Raw genomic sequence first — 23,028 nt, forward strand, 5'->3', positions numbered from 1 at the left:
AAATATCTTGTGCCAAAACCATTTCTGAAGCTTCTCTCTTGGTAAGAAAGCCTTTTTCCTACAAACATTTTAATTCGAGACTTAATTAGATTGGTGATATAATGGACTTTTATTATTCCCAGTTGAGTTTTACAACAACGAAGGGGCTGAGCTATGTCTGCAAACAGGAGGACTACTGCTCCCGTGCTCACGTCTACAAACAGGAGGACTACTGCTCCCGTGCTCACGTCTGCAAACAGGAGGACTACTGCTCCCGTGCTCACGTCTGCAAACAGGAGGACTACTGCTCCCGTGCTCACGTCTGCAAACAGGAGGACTACTGCTCCAGTGCTCATGTCTGCAAACAGGACTACTGCTCCAGTGCTCATGTCTGCAAACAGGAGGACTACTGCTCCCGTGCTCAACTGACAAAAATACAGACAAAATTAAACAAAACAAAGAAGACAGCAAAGTAAGTCTTCAAAGACCAATGAACACTATCTGATAACAAAGCATAAATCTAAATATTTTTTTCCAGAGCCAGTGTCAGACCAAAGTCTAAAACCCTGTTTCCAGATCTGGAATCCAGACAAGGCCCCCAAGAACTTACAGCAGAGAGAATGGTTTTCTTGAGTATCTCTGGTCATCTTCTAGGAACCAGACAGGCTGACTTTAAAATTCTCACAGAATAAATAACCAAAGAAAATCTACGAAAGAATAATGACGAACAGAGACGAAGACATTAGAAGTGCCGAGTTAGGCAGAGCAAAGCAAACAAAGCTATGAGGAACAGAAAGAGCAGAAACAGAGCCAGGTCAGCACTGAGGAGGCTGAGGAGGAAGGCTGTAGCGACCGACCGAGGCCAGTCTGGGCTGAACAGTAAGTTACAGGCCATCCCCAAGTACAGAGTGAGACCTAGTCTCAAACAAAAGAGGAGGGGGAGGGAGGGGGAGGAGGGGGAGGAGGGGGAGGAGGAGGAGGGGGAGGAGAGAGGGAGGGAGAGGGGAAGGGAAAGAAACAAACCAACTGACAGTAAGGAAACAAATACAACAGTGTTGCCATAACAACTAGATTCACTGAGGGGGTCATTATTGGACACTTTATAACAAAAGAAAAGTCAAGTATTTCAATGGTAACCACTAAGAACTAGAAGAAATAAAATTTTAAGTAGTCTTAAAGTAGAAAGGTCTTTTAAATCATTATTGCGGGGCTGGAGCGGTGGCTCAGTGGTCACATTGAGGGGCTGGAGCGGTGGCTCAGTGGTCACATTGAGGGGCTGGAGAAGTGGCTCAGTGGTCACATTGAGGGGCTGGAGAGGTGGCTCAGCAGTTGAGATCACTGGCTGCTCTTCCAGATGAGCAGAGTTTAACTCCCAGCACCTACACAACCATCTGTAACTCCAGCTCCAGGGAACTCGCATGCACAAAGTGCACACACATCCACTCAGGCACACACACAAACCCTAATAGAATAAATAAATAAATAAAAATTTTAAAGGTCTTTAAAACCCTAAAATACTTCAGCTGTGTATCACCAAAAATTACTAGCTATGAAGAAAAAAAAATCACTAAGGTCCCAACATTCTGTTCAATTACTGGTCTCTTGGAACCAATCTAAACTAATCTAAAATGAGAGAGAAAAAGGCGTATCAAGAAAGAATTACTTTATTTAGCAGTGTTTGCTTGATATCAGTAATCTTGTAAAATCGAAATATATCTTGGAGGATGAGACAAGAAGCAGGTGGAAATTGAGGATTAAAACATCAGGCAAAAATGCACTGTCTCTTGGAGACCACAGGCACAACGCAATGAGTGCAAACATCTTCTCAAACCGAGCTGAGCCTCTGAACAGAAGCTGTCTCTGCAAGGGTCTGCTTTCTCATTGCAGACTCCCGGCTCCTCCAATGACAGCCGCGGCTCTTATGCTGTGAGGACCCACCTGGTTTGGGGGGACGGACTGAAAGACTGGAGCCAACAAGCCACAGCTAGACTGGAGTGACTTCAACAGACAATAAAGGCTCTGACACAGAGAAAGGGAAATCCTACATGGACACGTGCAAGAGTAATTTAAAAGAAAATGCAAAATGGTCAAGACCATTATACTGCACAACTGTTTAATGAACCACAAAAAAGGTCACAAAACCGAACTCACAACTACAGTCTGGATGTGACAATGTTCTCAGGGGGTGATGACTCTCTCAAATGATGGAACCTTCTGGAGGGGAGATAGTAAGGAGCGCCAAGAAGCACCATGTCCTTGAAGGGGATTATGGAACCTCTGCTCCCTCCTCACCATGCCTCTCTCTGCTTTCTGGCCATGAATGGCTTTGCTCTATCACACACGTCTCCCATAAGGCACTGCTTCTTTACAGGCCCCAAACAAGACAGCCTATCGCAGAGTAGAACTTCTAAAATACTGAGTGAAAACAACAATCTCTCATCATAAACTGACAACCTCAGATATTTTGTTATAGTGACAAAGACCAACACATCCCTAATATTGAGTTTTTAATAAAATGAGGTATTTTTCAATGAAATGCTAGCACACAGCTAATAACAATAACGAAAACAAAAGAATGAGTTGAGTTCAGCTTACTCTCTTTGAACTACTCATGTGAATTACTCTTCATCTTCCAGCTTACCTGTTTCAGAAATAAACACTGGATGAATTTTCAGCCCAGCTTTGCCATCCATTAATCCCCTTGTGACAGAGAACTTTCGTTTCTTGTCTTTTAAAAGTAATAGTAATTCTGGGGTTAGACAGAGGCTCAGCAGTGAAGAGCACTTGCTGATCTCAGAGGAAACTTGAGTTTGGTTTTTGTTTCTTTTTCTTTTTTTTCTTTTTTGAGTTTGGTTTTTAGTACCTGTGTCAGGAGGCTCACAATTGCCTGGAACTCCAGCTCCAGGGAATCTGACACACCCTCTTCTGGCCTCTGTGAACACCTGTACTCATATGCACATACCCACACACAGAGACATAAAGAATAAAACAAAAATCTTTTCTTCCTCAACTTGACAGGAGACATTTACAAAAAAAAAAAAAAAAGTCACTACAACTAATATCACAATGCTGAGACTGAGGGCCAAAACAGACACACCCGTTCCTCTATGCAGGACTGCAATGGGATCCTACCCAGAGCAGTGAGGCAAGAAAGAAGGAGAGATCAGTGCCAATGAACATGGTAAATGAGCAGCAAAGTCAGACAGGGAAGAGGCAGTGACATCACCTTGCCGCTCAGCTTCATGACTAACTCATGTCATCATGTCACATGCAGAAAATCTGAAGGAGCACAGAATCAAATTACTCGAATCAGAGAGCAGGACGTGGCTTCGGGATATAACATTCACAGTGTTGGTTAAAAATAAGTAATGTTGAGAAAGGCAAGAAGGTTTTTGTTCAGAAGTGTGCCTGGTGACACACTGTAGAAATGGGAGGCAAGCTTAAGACTGGACCAAATCTTCACCGCATGCAGGGGGCGAGGAGGGGGGGGGGAGATGGGTCAAACCACTGGATTCTCTTATACACATGCCCTCGAGAGCAGAGGCATCACCTGGGAGATGATGCAGGCATGGAGTGAATGTCTGGAGAAACATCCCTGAGCATTAATTACTTCACCGGGATTAAGAAGGGGGAAAGAGCAGACCTAATACCTTTAAAAGGCCACCATAGCCACTGCCTTATTTACAAGACAAATATTCTGTGACTTTTAGTGAGACCCATAATGTAAGTCACACACCAGAACTCTGATCGTGAGCAGCTACCAGAATGTTTTGTTTGGACAGTCCTGATTTACTTAAGGTTGGCTCACAGTAACAACCCCAGTTTGGAGGCACTACCACTGTGGTGCTTTCTAAAGATGGGTTGGATTTAATTAGGAATGTTCGACTTTCCATAAAGATGGGAAATGCCAACTTCAAGCCTATGGAATGGTCTTCCACTTAGATTTATATGACTGTTTTACACTAGATTTACAGAAAATGTCTAAACATGGGGAAACTCACTGCCGCAGATCCGAACAGAAGACTCCACTGAGTCTGCACTTGTGTTCACTGGCCTGTTCCTGTTCAAACACAAGGAAGCAATGGTCTCTATTCTTGATGAGGCTGATTTAATTAAAATTCCCTATTGTCAAAGAATGCCGTCTTTCACTGATGAACATAGTTTCTGAGTGGTTTAGTTATAATATCAAGTAAAAAAGATTTAACACTTCTCATACACATGAAAAAGAAAAAAAGAAGCCTCACAAGAATCAAAAGATAAGTTCAAGGGCGAGGTCATTTGGAAAACAGAGTTGGGTCAGTGGTCAGCGGGGAAGGTACTTGTGGCATAAGCTAACGATCTGAGTTCCACCATCTGATCCACATAATATTGGAAGGAGAGAGAACACAGGCTCCACTCCGACTTCCAGAGTTCTGCTGTGGTGTGCACACACCCAACAGTAATCACAGATCATTTTTAAGTGGTTTTGTTTCGTTTTTTGTCTGTTTTTGTTTTTTGAGACAGGGTTTTTTGTGTAGCTTTGGCTATCCCAGGACTAGCTCTGTAGACCAGGCTGGCCTCGAACTCAGAGAGCTCTATCTGCCTCTGCCTCCCAAATGCTGGGATCAAATGTGTGAGCCACCACTGCCCTGCCTACAGTGATTATTTTTTGAAGTTAGGATGAGTCCTCTTAATTATTTTATTTTATTTAATGTATATGGGTACCATGTGCATGCAGTGCCCATGGCAGCCAGAAGAGGGCACCAGATCCCCTGGCACTGGAGTTAGAGCCCTTTATAAACGGCCGTGCGAGTGCTGGGAATGGAAGCCAGGTCCTCTGCAAGAGCAGCCCGTGCTCTTAACTGCTGAGCCTTCCCCAACCCTGTCAGTATCCTAACTTTGATATTGCACTACTCCCAACAGATGTGATATTGAGCAGAGAGTACACAGGATTGTTCAGTACCCTCCTTGAACTTACTATGAGCCTGCAACTGTTTAAAATAAAAAGTTAAAAATAAACTGTAATTATCTATGCCTGGTGATACAGGCCAGAAATTCCAGGTACTTGCGAGGCAAAGGCAGGAGTGTCTCAAGTTCAAGGCCAGCCTGGGCAATTTAGTGAGACCTGGTCTCAAAATAAAAAGTCTAAAATAGAAGTTGAGGGCAGCGAAATGCTCAGGTAAAAGTGTTTGGTGCATAAACTCAACAACCTGAGTTTAATTCCCAGATCCGGATCCTACAGTAAAAGAAGAAAACCCACTCCTGAAAGTTGTCCTCTGACCCCCCAAACACACACACACACAAACACACACAACCAGGGCATGCATACATCCACACTCACATGCACCACAATAACAATAAATAAATTTTATATTTAAAGGACAGAGGGTGATATAGCTTGGTAATACAGTGCTTGCCTAGCATTCATGGGGCCCTACATCCAATGTTCAATACTAGTAAGTAAATCAATATTAATTGCATTTCTATATAATAACAGCAAACCCCCAAGAAGGAAATGAAAATCTGTAGATGATCCTTTTGTGTGTTTGGGAACCTATCTTACATATTTTTTTGAAACAGCAAATACAATGGTTAGGAGCAGTATGCAGCTCCACACCACTCCAAGCCAGACCGGTCATGTCCCCAAACAAACTGGAATCACCCGATTAACACCCAAAACTTCAGACCCATATAGCACTCTAGAGGCATCACAATTCAGAGACTGGGTCCCAGAAGTTAGGATTTTGGAAATCCCAGAGATAAACCATTCCTGTAGGAAGCAGTACCTTTCAGATGCATGTCCCCAGGACCTTCTTATGGTACTGAATCTCAACAGGTGCCAAGAACCAAAGGCATGCTGGATGGCTTTATGTCAGCCTGACACATGCTAAAGTCATCTAAGGGAGGTGACCTAAATTTAGAAAATGTCTCTAAAATATTGGTCCATAGGCATGTTCTTAATTAGTGACAGCCAAGTGAGCTTCTGTCACATATCAAGGCCATTTAAATACAGACACACATACATCTGAACAAGCAGAGACTCAAAGTACTTACACACCCATGCTAAGACCCAGGTTCATCACTTGGACCACAGACATAGTCAATTATCTTAATAATAAGTTCTCAGTTATCCCCAAATGGTACCCAACTAATACCACCCTAGATACATCAGCAAGAGGTGGCTTCTTCAACAGATGCGTCAGAGCTGGAAGTCTCTCTAATGGGGATTACTAAAGCAAGCGGAGTAAAAGGCTAGTGAAGGAGTCAACGTCTGTGTATCCACTGGTAGAATGAAGGCGGAACAAGACCGGAGTCCTGGACAGAGAAACAGCAGGCATGAGGCTGAAGAGATGGCTCAGGGGTTAAGAGGACTGGTTGCTCTTCCACAGAACCCAGGTTGGGTTCCCAGAAACCACATGGCAGCCCATAACTCCATACTCCAGGAGATCCAATGCACTCTTAGGGCCTCTACAGCTACTGAATGCAGGTAGTATACATATATACATGCAGGGAAACATTCAAATATATAAAATAAAACTAAATTTAAAAATAAATTAATTGATGGAGGCAAACCTTCTATACCTAAACTATGTAGAATACCACGAAGATATTGAGAGGAAATGGGGAGAGAGAGGAGAACACTGTCGAGTCAGCATTACCATGCAGGCAATAGTTGAGAACAAAGGATGCTAGTCAAAATGGACAGGTTCAAATGAGCAGGCCATTAAGGTGCTTCTGTGGTTGCTATTTCAAAGGTAATCACAAGAATAATAAAGTCTTTCCTGACATCAAAAGAATTTAATCAATGAAACAAATCTAACAATGAATCACTAAGTAAATAAAGTGAAGTGAAATGTAGACATAATTATACAGTGACAGAATTGAAAACATAGTTAAATAGCAATTAATGTAAATGATCTTAACTTGCCTATTGAATGAAAAATATTTCACATTGTTTAGGGCAAATTATTTTGACTATATGAGTCATGTTTAAAATTCAGAATAATTAGTGCATTTATAGGAAGTTAAAATGCATACTCAAAAAGTTAAAGAGTAGACAAAAAAATTATTAGGCAAATGGAAATATTATGTTTTAATAATATCGGTTAAAATAAAATCCAAGATAAAACTATTGACATAGACAATAACTGCTTACAGACTGGAAGCTATACTTCCAATGAAGGAAAAGCTAATGACTCATGTGAACCAAATAACACATAAGAAACAGACTACAGGGCTAGTCCAGGACAGGCTCCAAACCTACAGAGAAACCCTGTCTGGGGGGGGGGGGGGGAGAAAAGAAAAAAGAAACAGAAAAACTGCAGAAACACCATCAAGGGCTATGACAGTAATGTAACAATGTTTCACTATTGGCAATTGTGGCAAGAAATTCACCAAACTAATAAACAGCAAGAGAAGAATTATATTGTTACCTCTAGAAAGGGTGAAGAAGCTTTGGATAGAATTCAACACCCATTCATAATCACAACAATAGCAAATCTTTTGAGGAGGCAGGAGCCATAAACTCAGAGATTAAGAGTGCTGGGTGGTGGTGGTGCACACCTTTAATACCAGCACTCGGGAGGCAGAGGCAGGAGAATCTCTGTGAGTTGGAGGCCAGTCTGGTCTACAGAGCAAGTTCCAGGACAGGCTCCAAAGCTACACTGAGAAACCCTGTCTTGAACAAAACAAAACAACAACAATAACAACAAAGAATGTGTACTGCTCTCTCTTCCAGAGGACCTGGGTTGGATTCCCAGCACTCACATTGGGTGCCTCACACCCCACTATAACTCCAACTCCAGAGGATTTGGTACCCTCTTCTGGCCTTCACAGGAACCTGCATTCACATGTACATACCCCCACACATACTAAGTCTCTTGAGTGAATAGGAATGGATGAATTCTTTCTTGATGTGACTTTAGGGCAAACATGAGAAAGCGTGAAAGAAGGTACACATGCTCACATGAGTATGCACTAACATTTGACACCCTAAATGAATGCTCAGAGCACTAAATATTTTCCAGGCTTTTCTCTTTCCTAATGTATTCATTTATGGTTAAGAATGTTCCTCTGAGTACAATTTTAGCTGCACCCTAAGTCTCTGTTTTTTTCCCCAGAGCTGAGAACTGAACCCAGGGCCTTGCGCTGCAAGTGCTCTACCACTGAACTAAATTCCCAAACCCCGAATTCTTTACATATAGTATTTTTATATTACTTCTAATCAAAATATTTCTAAAATGTAGTCATTCCTATTATAACATTTTCTCTGGCCATGGGTTACTTTGGGAATAATCTTCTGGACACATTTGGCTATTGATTTTTGTTTAAAAACAGCATTCTATTTTATTTGAATTGTCTAGCATCCACTGGGATTTTCTTTTGCCCCATTGAGCTGGGAGCTTGTGTAAATGTCTGTGTGAACTTTAAAGAATGTGCACTCATAGCTTTTAGGAGCAACATCTGGACATGCCAGAGAAATGGATTAATTATGTCATTCAAATCTTTACTAAATTTAGTTCCAGCCATTGCAGAAATGTGTTTATTAAAAAAAATTCCACAATTTGTGGTTTTATTTCCTTAATTTCATTTTAAACCTAAACTATAAAAACTAAAAATATTTCTAATTATGTAGACATCCTGTTATAGGGAACAGGAAGGTAAATGACCTCTTCCACAATTATTTTTTTTAATCTTTTTTTCAACTAATCATTATCCGAAACAGCTTAATGTCACCTACCTGGAAAATAAAGTAATTTCTTTAGGCATCTTCCCAAGTTTAATTGGGTCATATCCATAACTCCAGGGAGCACAGCAATTTGTTTAATTACACAGAGGTGCATTTTGCAACTAATTCATATTGCTGGGTACACATGAAGACAGCAGTTCTCCACAATACACTCTTGACAGATTACTGACTTTTTATAACTCAGGGATACTATTTTTTCCCAAATCAAAATTACCTTGGCCCTGTTCTCTGCAAAGAAGGCAAATGTCATTCCTCTCTTCAGTGACCACACACTGTCCTTCTGGGCTGAGACAGGGTCCTAGCATCACTCCTGCTCATGGGTCCAGACAGCCACCGGTGGCATGGCCACCTGATCTTAACGCCAAACCACCTAAACTCTAGCAAAAGCTCTAACAGTCCAGCCAAGTGCCTGGACTGGGTGAAACACTTGTGTGCCACTGTCCTTCCAAGGACCTCAGAATGTGGGTACAGAAGTAGTCTTGATTGGCACTCTCTAAATTCGATGATGTGTTACCTCCTGATTTGACCCAGCACCTCTGCTAAGGACAGTGTGCTGCCCCACCTATGGCAGCACACTGCAGGAACCCCTTCCCTTTACGATCACACCATGAGATCTTCAAGGAAGGAATGCCTCAGTCATCCAGACAGCCATAGAACCCAGAAATGCCTAGCACATACACCCTGCCTCAACTGTTCCCCCTACAACCTGTTTTCTGCATAGCAGTTCCAGGAATCCATCATAAATGATACCAGCCTCTTCCCTGCTCAAAAACTCCCACCTCAGAGTACAAAGTGCCACCTTGGTCCACTCGGTCCTAGACTGGCCCCCTTACAGTTGCAATCAGTTCGCACAGCTGGGCACACACATCTCCAGACATCTTGGGGACAGATGTATTCCTCGTTGATCTTACTGAGCTCTTTCCCAAAGTGTCTGTGCAGACAGCTCCCCTCCCTTTCACTCACACCTTCGCTTATGTCTCACAGAGGACTTCCCTGACCACCGTACAAACCTGGGGTACTCTTCGCCATCCCCACTCATCTTCCTAGACCATCCCTACTGTCTGTGTTTACAAGGTGCCCATCGTCTCTCCCCAGCGAACGGTGCAAAGCCGGTCCTCTGAAACTGGGCTAAGCGTTTGGCTGTAAAGCGTCACACACTAACTACTCCACTCTTGGCGGGTTGCACACTTCTAGTTGCCACCACTGACCTCTGTTCCACTCTACCTAGCTGTCCTGAGGCAGTCACACACCACGAAGAAACAAAAGGGTATGTCTGTATACCAACACAGTCTTACCAAATCAAGTCACAATCCGGGTTTGGTTCCCGGGATGCAGCTTACCAACTGTCCTACTTTCTGAGATGAGATAAAACATTCTGACCAAAAGCAACTTGGGGAGGAAATGGTTGATTTTATTACCCTAACACTGTCAACCTTAGTCTATCATGGAGGAAGTCAGGGCAGAAACCTGGAGGCAGGAACTGAAGCAGAAGCCTTGGAAGAACAGTGCTGACTGTCTTGCTCAGCCTGGCACCCAAGACTACCTGGCTGGGGGTGGCCCCACCCACAGTGGGCTGGGTCATCCTACATCAGTCATCAATCAAGAAAATGGCCTACAACCTCCAGGCCAATCTGAAAGAGGCAATTTTTCAGTTGAGGTTCTCTCTTCCTAGATAATTTAGTTTGTGTGAAGTTGATAAAAAGCAAAAACTAATGGGTGCACCAACCTCTGCTGTAGTACACAGTGAACAACACTCTGAGTAAGTGAAGCATCCCTTTGGTCTCTAAATCTGCCTTCAGTGAACAGCACAAAATACTGTGTCCCTGCCCCCAAGCTGAGAAAACAGTCACACAAATCCTTTAGACATCACACACACACACACACACACACACACACACACACACACACGCCTTTTAAACTGTTTCTGAGTAGCAGCTTGAAGAAAACGCGATGTGAAATCAAGGATTTATTAAGGAAGCTGGTACGTTCTTTGTGAATAGTGCAAACTACAGCAAAAAGCTGAGTTTTGCTCCTTTACTAAAGGCCACCAGGATGCAAACCACCACTCTTAGTCAGCCCCGGCAAGAGCTGGTGATGCCGTCTCTTCTCTGGGGGTTCCCAGCCACACCTATGGCTGGCTAAGCGAGGCTGAGTCCCAGCACAGCCAGCAGTTGGAGGGGTGACTGTGCGGGCTCTTGGAGCCGTCCACAGGCTCTTATCTTTCCCCAGCCACCAGTCAAACCACCCAGGGTCCCAGTTCCTACAGAAAGCGTGATGCAAGGTGAAAAAAGACTGACTACCAGGACATCCATACAGAAGTTCACTAGGGATGCCAGCGCTGCCGGAGACACAAGCCTTCACACACAGATTTCTCCAGCCCAGTCATTGAAATCTTGCAGTTACTGAAGCTGCTAGCTCTGCCATCTAAAATGCTGGCCATGGAGACTTAACCATACCGGAGGAACGAGCCTTGGTGCTTCACTCTTGGTCCCCATAGATTAATGGTTCTTGGAATTCACAGTTAGCTCTTTATTGTTATGGGTACTTCTTAGGAGCTAACTCAGATCTTCATTTAGTGAGAGGCAAGCAAGAAGCCTATGGTGATATTTTATTTGTACTGAAATGTGATTTTATTTGTATGTTAATAAATAAAGTTGCCTGGGCGTCAGAGCTAATAGCAAGCCATAGCAGAAGCCAGGCGGTGGTGGTGCACACCTTTAATCCAGATCACATGACAGGCAGATCTCTGTGTGTTCAAGGACACAGCCAGCATGGAGACACACGCCTTTAATCTCAATACCAACCATAGAAGACCTGGAGGTCTGTACAGACAGGCAGTGACGAGGAGGTCATGTGGCTGGGTTTACAACCAATGAGAAGGCAGAACAGAAGGTCTATAAAAAAGACAGACACACAGAAGTAGGTCTCTTTTTGCGGAGAGGAAGAACAGCAGCGGCAGTGAAGGGTAAGAAAAGGTTTTCAGCTCTTAACTATTGCTCTGACCTCTTGGCTTTTACCTCTGCAATTGGCTCTGCGTTTCTTATTTAACAAGACTGTTCATCTACAGAAGCCTCCACTGACTATGACCAATAAAACCATGAGCGTCTCAGACAATAAACACGCCCACTTAAACACAACTAGTCACTTTCACTAACCCGCAAGCAGGCCTAAATTCTTTGTCCAAAATGAGAAAGCACTCTGAGATATTAGAATGCAGAGTAAGACGCTGTGTCTCAATTAAGTCCGCCAATCATTAGACACCGAAAAGCAGAGGAGTGAAGCCACAAACTCCCAGTGCCTACTGGCGAACCACAGTTAATAATAAACAGACTGAGAGTGGGGCAGCTGCGGCTGTCCTGACCACAGAACTCCCTGCCCTAGCTGGCCTGCTGCTGCTGCTGCTGCTGTGATAAACGCATGAGCAGAAGCAGCCTGGGGAGGAGCAGGTTTATTTGGCTCACAGATTACAGTCCACCACTGAGGGAGGCTGAGGGAGGAACTAAAGCAAAGGCTGTGGCAGAATGCTACGCTGTTCACTGGCTTGCTCCAGGCTCATGTCCAGCTGTCTTTATTACACAGCCCAGGCTCCCCTGCCTAGGGATGGCACCGCCCACAGTGGGCTGAGCCTCCCACATCAATTAGCAGTCAGAAAATGCCCCACAGTCACACTCATAGGCCCATCTGGTGGAGGCAGTTCCTCACTGAGGTCCCCTCTTCCCAAGGGACACTTGATTGTGTAAAGTTGATTACTAAAACTCATGGTAACCATGTGTGAGCCTCACACAATTCTACCACGTTTTATGTTTTTGTTGGTCTTTGTGCGTTTGCTTTGTTTTGAGTAAGTATAGAAGGAACTGGACATGTCAACACTGGAAGAATTTTTTTTAATTAAGCTTGTGTAAGGTTCAAACAGCAAAGAAGTCATGAAAATTGGGAGGACAGCTCAGGTATGAATTTATCATTATCCCTGACAAACCTTGAAACTGCTATAAACTGCAATGTCAACTTTGGCGGGGGGTGGGGGGTAGGGGGATGGGAGGTGGGGGTGTAACAGCTTAATAGAATATTTCAAGGAATGATTCAACTGCAGTTGAAGTCTTGAGAAACATTGTTGCATTGTATAATTAAAACCAGTTGCCTGGTGACTTCGGAATTGGGGGATTTCTGTAATTTCTAGTTTTAAGTTAAAAATCAAGAAGCCAGACTCAGTGGTACTATTAAGGCTGGGAAGTAGGGCCAAGAGTGAAGTCCAGGCCTCACACAAAGACTGCAAAATTAGCATTCAAGAAAAAGCCCCCACTGGCAAAGAGGATGAGGGACATTTGACCCAGCAAGACCAGTAAGTTACAGACCCGCAGGCATAACAACGGTTCTTCAAACGTTAAGGCTGGAAAGCCAGGAAGTCAACACACCACATGGATCCTTGCTGCACCTCTCCCATGAGCCTCTCCCTCTCCCTGCTCAGATCTGCTTCCTACTGTAGTCTTTCTTAACACATCTGAGCTTTCTAACTATCAGACACGTGCCTCTGTCCATTTCCTGTTCAGAGACACAAAAACCTCCAAGTCCCAGCAGCTGCATCCAGAACTCCCTGCTGACGTGGGAACTCAGGGTCCCTTCTTCAAGTTACGGTTCTCAGAGATGACAAAATTTTACAGCTGACTCAGAAGGGAACTGGAGAACAATTTCATGACAGCTGGGTTAGAGGAAGAGAAAGCCAGGATTTTGTTGTTGTTTTGTTTTTAAGTGAAGGGGTCAGAAAAGCAGAAGAAAATGGTAGATCAAGAGAGAAAGAAAAAGACAGAGTTCTAACTCGGAAAAGCAGGGAGGCTCAGTGAGGATTTATAAACTACTGCAGTGAGGAAAGGACTTCTGGGTAAAAGTCCCTATCTCAGGGGCAGTAAGCCGGCTGTACGGGAAAGGCACTTGCTACCAAGCCTGAGGAACTGCAGTCAACCCCCAGAACTCATATGGCGGAAAGAACTCCTGTAAGTTGTCCTCTGATACACACACACACACATACATACACACACACACACACACACACACACACACACACATACGCACGCACGCACGCACGCACACACGCGCACATGGGGAGGGAGAGTGAATATAATAATAAAAACATTTTAAGTACATCTCTTATTAAAGGAATAGTTAAACAGATCACTTAAAGTATAACTAGGGCTGTCTGTGTTCAGGTGGTTGACACTGACTTGAGAGATCCATTAACATTAATATTCTCTCTCTCTCTCTCTCTCTCTCTGTGTGTGTGTGTGTGTGTGTGTGTGTGTGTGTGTGTGGTGTGTGTGTGTGTGGTGTGTGTGTGTGTGTGTGTGTGTGTGTGTGTGTGGTGTGTGTGGTGTGTGTGTGTGTGTGTGTGTGTGTGTGTGTGTGTGTATGTGTGTGTGTGTGTGTGTGTGCGCGCGCGCCGCGCCAGGCTGGCTCGAACTCCCCAGTGCCGGAACTAAAGGTGTGTGCCACCATGGCCCGGCTCATTTATATTAACTCTTAAAGTAGGATGTGTCTTTGTACTCTTAGATTCTTTTGGACAATGTAAACTACTATATATATATATATATATATATATATATATATATATATATATCCATCTAGTCCAGGGCCAGAAGTACAACTCAGAGCCTGCTCTTTTACTAAAAATCATGTAACAGTAGTTTAAAACAACTAATAACAAACAAACAAACAAACAAACAAACGAGAAATACCATCTATAAAGTAGTCATGATTTACCAGGAGAAGAGTTACTCTTAGTGGGCTGAGCGGTCCTGTTTGCTCCCACTACTGTCATAATCACCACGACCAAACACAACTAGGGAGAAAAGGATTGGTTTGACTTACCCATCCTGATCAATGCTAGTCACGGAAGGAACCAGGGCAGGAACCTGAGGCAGGCGCATAGGCAGGTCTCACAGAGGAGCACTGCTCACTGGCTTGCTCATCATGGCTTGCTCAGCCCGCCTTCTTATAGAACTCAGGACCACCAGCCTAGGGGTGACACCACTCCCAGTGGGCTGTCCCCTCTCCCGCATTTAACCATTAGTCAAGAAAAGTCCCACAGACACTGCCACAGGCCAATCTGATGGAGGCAATTCTCCTACTAGGGTTCCCTTTTTCCAGGTGACTCTACCTGGTCAAGCTGACAAACACTAACCAGTGCAACTTCTAATCCAAAGACCAAGACTATAAGCTACCAAGATGGCCCAGTGGGTAAAAGCTCTTGCCAGTTGACTCCATGTTGGAAGAGAAGACAGAATTCTGAGATTTGACCTCTGACCACACACACAGAAACACACACACACCAAAACAGAAATTCAAAACCAAAACTTTATAAGCTCTGAAATATGACATAAGTAGAAAATGTTCCACCATGAAACTTAGTTTTATGCAAAACAAAAAATATTATAAACATCGTGTAAGATTAACTTGAGGGCCTATATGTGATATATATAAAACATTCATGAATTGTGTTTGTACTTGGGTCCCATATTCATGATACCTCATTATGTTTATGCAGAAACTTCCAGCATCCAAAGCACTTCTTTTTTGTTTGTTTGTTTGGTTTTGATTTTTTGAGACAGGGTTTCTCTGTGTAGCTTTGCGCCTTTCCTGGAACTCGCTTTGGAGACCAGGCTGGCCTCAAACTCACAAAGACCCGCCTGCTTCTGCCTCCCGAGTGCTAGGATTAAAGGTGTGTGCCACCACCGCCTGGCCCAAAGCACTTCTGATCCTGGGCACTCCAGATAAAGGATACTTAAATAGAAGCTTGATCATGTAACCAATGGGACCTAAGACACAGGCTTCCAAACATGAGGACTGACTGCTAGTGTTGAAATTTAAACACTCCAAGGTCTAGTGTTAAAGTTTTGACTGTCAGAGAAATGTGACAGGGAGATGGTAAGATTAAGAAGTGGGGCCTGATGGGAAGTTTCAAGGAATTGGGTGTGTGAGATTGTAGGTCCTCAGTTTCTTCTTCCTACACCTACTCCGCCCTTGAAGCAATGAGTCCCTTATATCATGATGCTATCTTGATATCTTGTCAGATGCCTAAAGGCAACAGAGGGTCAACTGATCATAGACTGAAACAGTGACCCAAAATAACCTTTCACTTTATAAACTGGTTATCTCGGGCATTCGTTACAGTAACAGACTAACAATAACTAGCACAATGAAAAGGAAGGAAAACCATAAAATTACATGGTAAAAGAGTCAACATATACATAGATAATACATATTTGCTCTGATTTATATATTTATAATAAGATATGTAAATAACAGAAGACATTTTCAACCAATTTCAACACCACTACTCCAGTGGGCTGGTGGTAGAGGGGACCCTGAGAACACACCCCAGGAAAAATTTCAAAATAGTACAAAGTGGAGGGCATAGGCCTGGTGATGCAGGCCAATAATCCCAGCTATTCAAGGTGGAGGCAAGAGGAGCCGAGGTTCTGCTTGAGCGGCCTGGGTAACCAGTGAAACCTGTCTCAAAATAAGAAAACTTTTTTTTTGAGCTGAGGATCGAACCCAGGGCCTTGCACTTGCTAGGCAAGAGCTCTACCACTGAGCTAAATCCCCAACAAAGCTTTAAGACGATTTGGTGGTGGAAGGTATACCTAGCGTGGACAGGACACAGGTTTAATTGTTTGTACCATCCAGAAAAGGTAAAGCCAAAGCTGAAAATTATCCACAGATCCTGAGATCAGAACCAAGGCTTAGAAGCTTGACCTGAAACATGAGAGTGTACCGTGGGATATTTGGAGCATCTAAAATTAAAATTAAAATAATTTTAAAGATTCCTCAGAAGAAAGACAGGAACAAACAGTAGTAACCTCCAGAGCAGGCATGGGTCCAGGGAAAAACGACGGCAGAGAGACAGAAATGTGAGCATGGAACAGCCATTCTATCTAGGGTGTCTACCAGCCTAGAGGGACGGGCTCTGACCCAAACAGAGCTGGCCTTGAGGCAAGCGCAAAACTTAACTCAGAGAGAGTACTCATTCATCAAAGAAAAACAGCAAAATGGGCCACTGCCCCTTTAAGGACAACATGACCTCAAGAGGAACCCAAAGACAGACTAGCCCAAGTTGGAATCCATTCAAATAAGGACTACCCTGTTTTAAAATCTCCAAAAAATTATCCTGTACCCGACGCCCTTCCCTGGTTCCCATCTGGAAAAAAGAATTTCTACTCTTCTCTCTTCCTGGAGTTTTAGGAGCCCACCTACCCTGGCTAGCTCCTCTCTCTTCCCTTCATTTCTTAATCTACAGCAACAAGGCTTGGGAGACTACTCACCAAAGCTACTAATGGCACCCCTAGGCCAAACTCAACAGCTATCTTGAAGTCACTATAAAGAGGGACTTCTCTCTGACTCCTCCCATCCACGTTTTCTATACTAACTCAGAGCCATCCAGGTAAAACCCCAAAGGCCACCCTTCATCTCCACTCCCTAAATCCATCCTTTACTGTTACCACCAAAGTTCCAGAACAAGGCAGTCTACACTCCAGAGCTACAACTACTAGTGAACCCTGGTGTACACCGGCCTTAGGACAGTGTAGTGGATAGCCATCCCAGCATTGGCCTGGAAGTTCCAACCTCCATTGAGGCTTCGGTAATGGTCACGCCCACAAGGCAGGGCGGAGGAGGAAGCGGAAGACCAAGGATTGGGAAGAGGTCTCTCTCTTGGTTCCCGGACTCTGGACGCTGGAGGTAGACCGAGCAGAGTTCTCCAGAGAACACGGCCGGACTGCACTATACCCTTGCCAGACCCTGTAACCTACCCCTTCATTTGTAAGTACCCCACAAAATAAACCTCCCTTTTAACTACGTGGAGTGGCCTTAATAATTTCACCAATAGGACAGTCTCCATCACTAGGTGTCATTGTCACCTCAGGGTCACAAATGATATCCTGGCTGCAGCGTACTCCTGGTGTAGGCTGCCTTGGACACCGTGACCTTCTTGCTTCTCAATCACTTCACACCTATCTTAAAATGCAGAATTCCTCAAATCTCATGCCACCCAGCACTGTTCTTACACCCCAGAACACTTGTCCCACAGCAGCTTAGCCTGGACAAGCCTGGATCCCCCTATCACTAGCACCAGATGCTGTTGTCCCAATCTAAGCCTAGAAATCCCAGGCTGCCAACCAAATCACAAACCACCAAGGACAACAGAGTACTGCCCTAGAAGTACTGTCCAGCCAACTAACGATGGAGTCCCAGCAATTTGACCTCTTCAAATCTCCCTCCTCCCAGCCTTCCCTCTTCTGGTTCACCAAATCTAACCATGTCTCTCTTTTGTTCAAAATCCTTCAACCACAGCCTACTGTCCACTGATGTTCCAACTCCCCCATCAGCAACAGCCTGCACTGTTTCATTTTCTAGTCTCATGCCTTGCTACTTCCATGCGCTTACACCCTCCAGCTGTTTTCAGTGACTCCACTCTACCCTGCCCATCTCTCTGTACATTAGTTCTCCCTCCGCTGAGACTGGAGCCGACTCCTCTCCATTCACTTACTCTGGGAGTTTTTCTCATCTCAGAACAACCCTTAATTCTGGCCAGTGGTCCTCCTCTGAGGTTTTATGGTCCTTTCAGATGCAAACTGTAGGCTGGGCAGCAGTGGCAAATGCCTTTAATCCTAGCACTCAGGAGGCAGAGCCAGGTGGATCTCTGTGAGTTCAAAGCCAGCCTGGTTTACAGAGCAAGATCCAGGACAGGTGCCAAAGCTACACGGAGAAACCCTGTCTCGAAAAAACAAAACAAAACAAAACGATAAAAACTGTAGCCAGTGTGTACACAGAAAGCTTCACAGGCAGCCCACAGAGTTATCTATCCTGTTATCAGTATATTGACAAACTCTAAGGGATCCTGAAGGTTGAAGAGAGGTAAATGAAACATTAGGTCATTCAGGAAGCTTGCCCATCATGATACTGACCACACTCCACTGTCTGTCAGAATCAAGCATGGAGATCTGAAAAATCTCCTGTCTCTCACCTCTGTAACCCCTGTGGATAAGGTGATGAGTGATACTGAGTACGCACTCACCTAAAGAGAAATGGCCGCTTGAAAAAAAAAAATCAAATCAAGTCTGGGGGCTGGAGAAATGGACAGGAGCACTTGCTGCTCTTCCAGAGGACTCAGGTTCTGTTCCTAGCACCATATGCGGGCTCAAAACCATCTATAACTCCATTTCCAGGGGATCTGATGCCCTCTTCTGGCCTCCATGGCGCTACATGCACCTGCATAGACATATATGCAGGCAAAGACCCATACACATTAAATAAATAAATAACTTTCTAAAAAGTCTGGAAAGATATACCCCATAGTATTAAGTCTGGTTAGTCCTAAAGAAACTGCATTGGCACAGACACAAGGGGGGAAGGGTAGAAGCCAACACTCTTTAGTCCATGCATCTCTATATTGACATTAAATATTTTCCCCAAAGTACATGTGGTTCCAAATGCCCAAAAGTCAAGTTAGAAACGACGCCTAACGAAATTAAAGGGCTCTGAGGCTGGGGAGACAGCTCAGTGGGTAAGAGCTTGTTACACATGCGTGAGGACTGGGTTTGGATCTCAAGCACCCATGTAAAAACCCAAGAATAGCTATGCACCTGTAACCCCGCACCGGGGAGGAAGGTGAGGCAGAGACAAGGGGCTGATGACCATCTGCTAAAAAACTGAGGGCTTAAATGAGGCTGTGCCTCAAGAAAGTCAGAGATCAACAGAGGACCCACGTACACACATACACACATGTACACTGGACACAAAAAACCTGAATTTAAACAAGCACTTAAAATAAGTTAATTAACCTGTAAAGAATTGAGAAGGTGAGCAATTTGAAGTCTGTGCAGCAGTTTAAAGACACACTCTCAAGGGAGAACCACAACCTACATTCTACAGAGGAAACTTTTGGAATCAGAAATCCAGTAAAACACAGCACAGACAAGTCTTTTTGTATCTACTGAACAAAATTGTTTTCATGCAAGCATTCCAATTGCCTGTCAACGTATAAGTCTGTATGAAAACTGCACAGTATGTCTACACAGACACACTGATGACGGACCATGTCGGGGTGAGGGAGGTTGTCAATGTTGGCACGACCACCTAGCAAAATGTGTTCCAGCTTTATTTGCAGAATTTTTGAGATGATCGGCAACCATCAGTGAGAACGAGATTATAAATTTTAAGCAAACTGGTCAAGCCATTCTTTAAAGCAGCTTCACTTGAAAAAGCTAACTGCGCAAATGTGAGGTTTATACATGGGTCTAGAACAAGATTCTTTTCCCTGCTGTAAGTAAAGCATCACAAATACCAGTCCAAGCGAGGCCTCCTTTACAATCCAGTGAGCTTTGAACATCTAAAACAACACAGCTTTCTTAAAAATCAACTCTGAAGATCTTTTAAATTCAGAAAACTGAGCGCTACAAAGCAGCTCTGAGACTCCCGGGAGAAGGAAGCTGAGAGGATCCGATCTTTAACTGCCTTTGGGAAAGGTCAAACCTGCTCTCTCTGGTTTAGCCTCTCAAGTACATGAAAGAACTGGCTGAAAAGATCCACTCACTGCATTGTCTCGCTGCTTGAATAGGAAAGTTTGGTAAAGCATACACAAAAACAGCCGGTGCTCAGAAGAATTTGCCCTGGACGAGACAGAGAAACCAGCCAAGTGTCTAACACGCTAAGCTTGGTTTGGTGTAGAGTCGCAGGTATTGTCACAGTTTTAGACAAGCTAAACTTCCAAAATGTAAAACATTTCAAATGAACAGTCTCTACCCTTACAAAAACGTGGATTCAGAATCTTAAAAGTCAAAATATCATGCCTCATTAGGCATTTGAATTTAACAGCTTCGACGCGAAATAAAAAGGACCCTTTTTAACCTTCGTCTTTTGAAAACTCAAAAAAAAAAAAAAAAAAAATCACTGCTAGAAGGCAATCACCATATTAAAACCAACCCCTAAATGATAAAGAATCCCTTACTCCACTCAACAGCAGCCAAGAAGATGACAGGCTCCCTTTAATCCCAGGCCTATCGCATAGTTTCTCAATAATTAAGAACTCTGCTCTCCACTGCAGAGAGGCCAAACCAAGAGGAAAAACCAGCATTTGTTGGGAAGTACCAAAGCCAGAGGGGGGAAAGATGTTCAGCCCGGGAAGCTGCGCCGTGGACCAGGCTGGGAGTAGCCGGAGCCACGGCGCACGCGGCCCGGAGGACCCCGGCGCAGGCCAGGCCGCACGCGGGACGGGAGCTATCGGGATGAAGGATGCGCAGGGAGGATGCGGCGCCACCTGCGGCCGGGAGGGACCAGGGCAGGTCCGCAGCCCGAGCGCGGCGCCCCCGGAATCCCGCTCCACGTCCCCCAGAGGTCGGCCAGGAGCCTGGCAAGGACCCCAGCCGCACTCACCGTGCCGCGATCCCGGTTCCATCGTCCCGCCGCCCGCACCGCAGCGCGCAGCAGCGATAGACGCCGCCCCCGGCCCGGCACCGCGCGGCCACGCCCCCTTCGCGGCCAGGGGGCTGGATTGGCGAGCGCTGCGGCCAATGGTGAGCGGTCAGGAGTGGGCAGCGTAGGCGCTGCGGGGGCGGGGCGTTGCGGAGGAGGCGGCGCCTCCTCAGGCCTCCTCCTCCTCCAAGGTGGGGAACCAGGGCACCCGGGTAGCCCCCTCTGGTTGCAGACCTCATGAGTCACCACCACCTGTAACCTAACCTTCACCTGGGGCTTGAGGACTTCAGACACAAGCTGTCTACAAACCTATAGGTCCTCAGACACCGTGCAGGGCTGAGCATTCACCCAAGCCTAAAAGGATTAGAGCCCTGTCATCAGTTGGCATTAAGCCCTGATCAGATCACTTCAGAACTCTCCCATCGTTTTCATCCACAGATTCCTCTTCCCTCTGTCTTCACCCATTTCCAAATCCTATCCCTCCATCCACGAGGAAAGCCACACTACCTATTAAACAGGACAGTCTTGAACTATCAACTCACCCCAGTCCCAGATGGTGCCAGATAACTGAAGCGAAAATGAACAAGACAGGGAGGAAAAGGGATAAAAGAGAAGACAGTATGTTCTCCCAGGATCCAAAGGAAATGAGTTTTACAAACAGAAGTGTTACACATGCCTTTTGTTTTTATTTACAAACCAGATCACAAAATGGAAACAGTTGTGTATGTGTATGTATGTATGTATGTATGTATGTATGTATGTATGTATGTATGTATGTATATTCCCAATAAAGAGCTCAAGAAAACCTGATTCAGATTGTCTTCAAGGCATGTGATAAACTAGCCACTAGTAAATGTCTAACTGTTGATAGAGATTTTAGCAGAGTTCACACCACCAGAAAGACAGCAGAAAAACCATGCACCATTCACAAAGTCTGCCCTGCTTTCCAAGGATTTTAACAGCTCTATCCTCAGTTTCCACAACATAGCAATGTGTAATATACAGATAAACAAATTTCAGTTCCTTGGTGTTCTAGACATTGACACTGGGGTGATAAATTTATACAGCCCAAAGATGAATTGACATTCAAACTAAAACTGTCTTTCCTCCTTTTCACCTGCTCTTACCCAGGGGAATGGCTGCCCTGTGTGTATCTAGGTCACTGATCAAGAACTCCAAACGCTGAAGGTGTTTGATACCAAGGAGTCCTTGTCTCGCCAGCTACGATTTCCCCAGCACTCCTTCTTCAGTAACCCTGGCCGTATCCGCGCTGCCTCTGGACTTACTTTGAACATACTGTGATCCCTAATTGCCTGTTCCTGGAGTGTTGGCAGTTGCTACATACAGGTCACTGCCCTTTAACTAGACCTCAGTTCCTTCCCTGAGGAAGATATCGCTTTATTCTCTGCTTCCATCCAGTGTGATACCACGTACCAGCATACTGAGTAAGTATGTAGAACATATGACTTACTGTTAGCATCATGTCCTCAACATACTAAAATTATTTCAAATGCACTACATATCTAAACAAGAAGTCTGGGGCAAGCACCAGAGCTCCTGCAACCACATCTCCATGGTGTCACATGTCTTGGCTTGTTAGAGTCATTAGTAATATGTCCCTCATCACGGGATGCTTGCCATCGTCTTTACAAGATGAGTCCTCTAGACAACGCATCACATGCAGGAAAATGGTAGATAGACAAAGTTCAAAAGATCAGTGATTTCCATGCCAGGGGGTTCTACCCCTTTTAACAAACTTTCCAGGAAGCCCCAGGAGCACCTTCTCTTTGCTTCTTCTTAGTCAGACCTGTGTTACATGGCTACAAAGGGGTCAAAAGTGTTACATACTTTAAGATAGAAAG

The 23,028-nt window shown here is 44.6% G+C and overlaps 2 protein-coding genes across 4 annotated transcripts in view; one reads left to right on the forward strand and one right to left on the reverse strand.

Moving 5' to 3' along the window:
* The window catches only part of Wasf3 (WASP family member 3), a 97,411-nt gene extending 75,962 nt beyond the window's left edge, over positions 1-21,449 (reverse strand). The window contains exon 1 of one of the 3 annotated variants that reach the window (XM_036171513.1): positions 21,128-21,449. The gene's annotated coding sequence lies outside the window, so the exon portion shown is untranslated. Of the gene's footprint in view, positions 1-589; positions 766-21,127 lie in introns of those variants that run through there. The other 2 variants (XM_036171516.1, XM_036171514.1) reach the window with 2 other exon arrangements.
* Positions 20,901-22,611, forward strand: LOC118572130 (zinc finger CCHC domain-containing protein 2-like). The gene is made up of 2 exons (XM_036171517.1): positions 20,901-21,267; positions 22,298-22,611. The coding sequence occupies exons 1-2, from the start codon at positions 20,980-20,982 to the stop codon at positions 22,322-22,324; spliced, it is 315 nt and encodes a 104-aa protein (XP_036027410.1). The 5' UTR covers positions 20,901-20,979; the 3' UTR covers positions 22,325-22,611.
* Positions 22,612-23,028: the final 417 nt, after the last annotated feature.

This window comes from Onychomys torridus, chromosome 22 (assembly GCF_903995425.1).
Source record: "Onychomys torridus chromosome 22, mOncTor1.1, whole genome shotgun sequence".
NCBI lineage: Eukaryota > Metazoa > Chordata > Mammalia > Rodentia > Cricetidae > Onychomys > Onychomys torridus.

Coding starts and splice junctions, on each gene's coding strand:
- LOC118572130 (XM_036171517.1), top strand. CDS start 20,980: ATGAAGGATGCGCAGGGAGGATGCGGCGCCACCTGCGGCCGGGAGGGA. Junction 21,268..22,297: donor GGCGAGCGCTGCGGCCAATG/GTGAGCGGTCAG, acceptor GCTCTTACCCAG/GGGAATGGCTGCCCTGTGTG.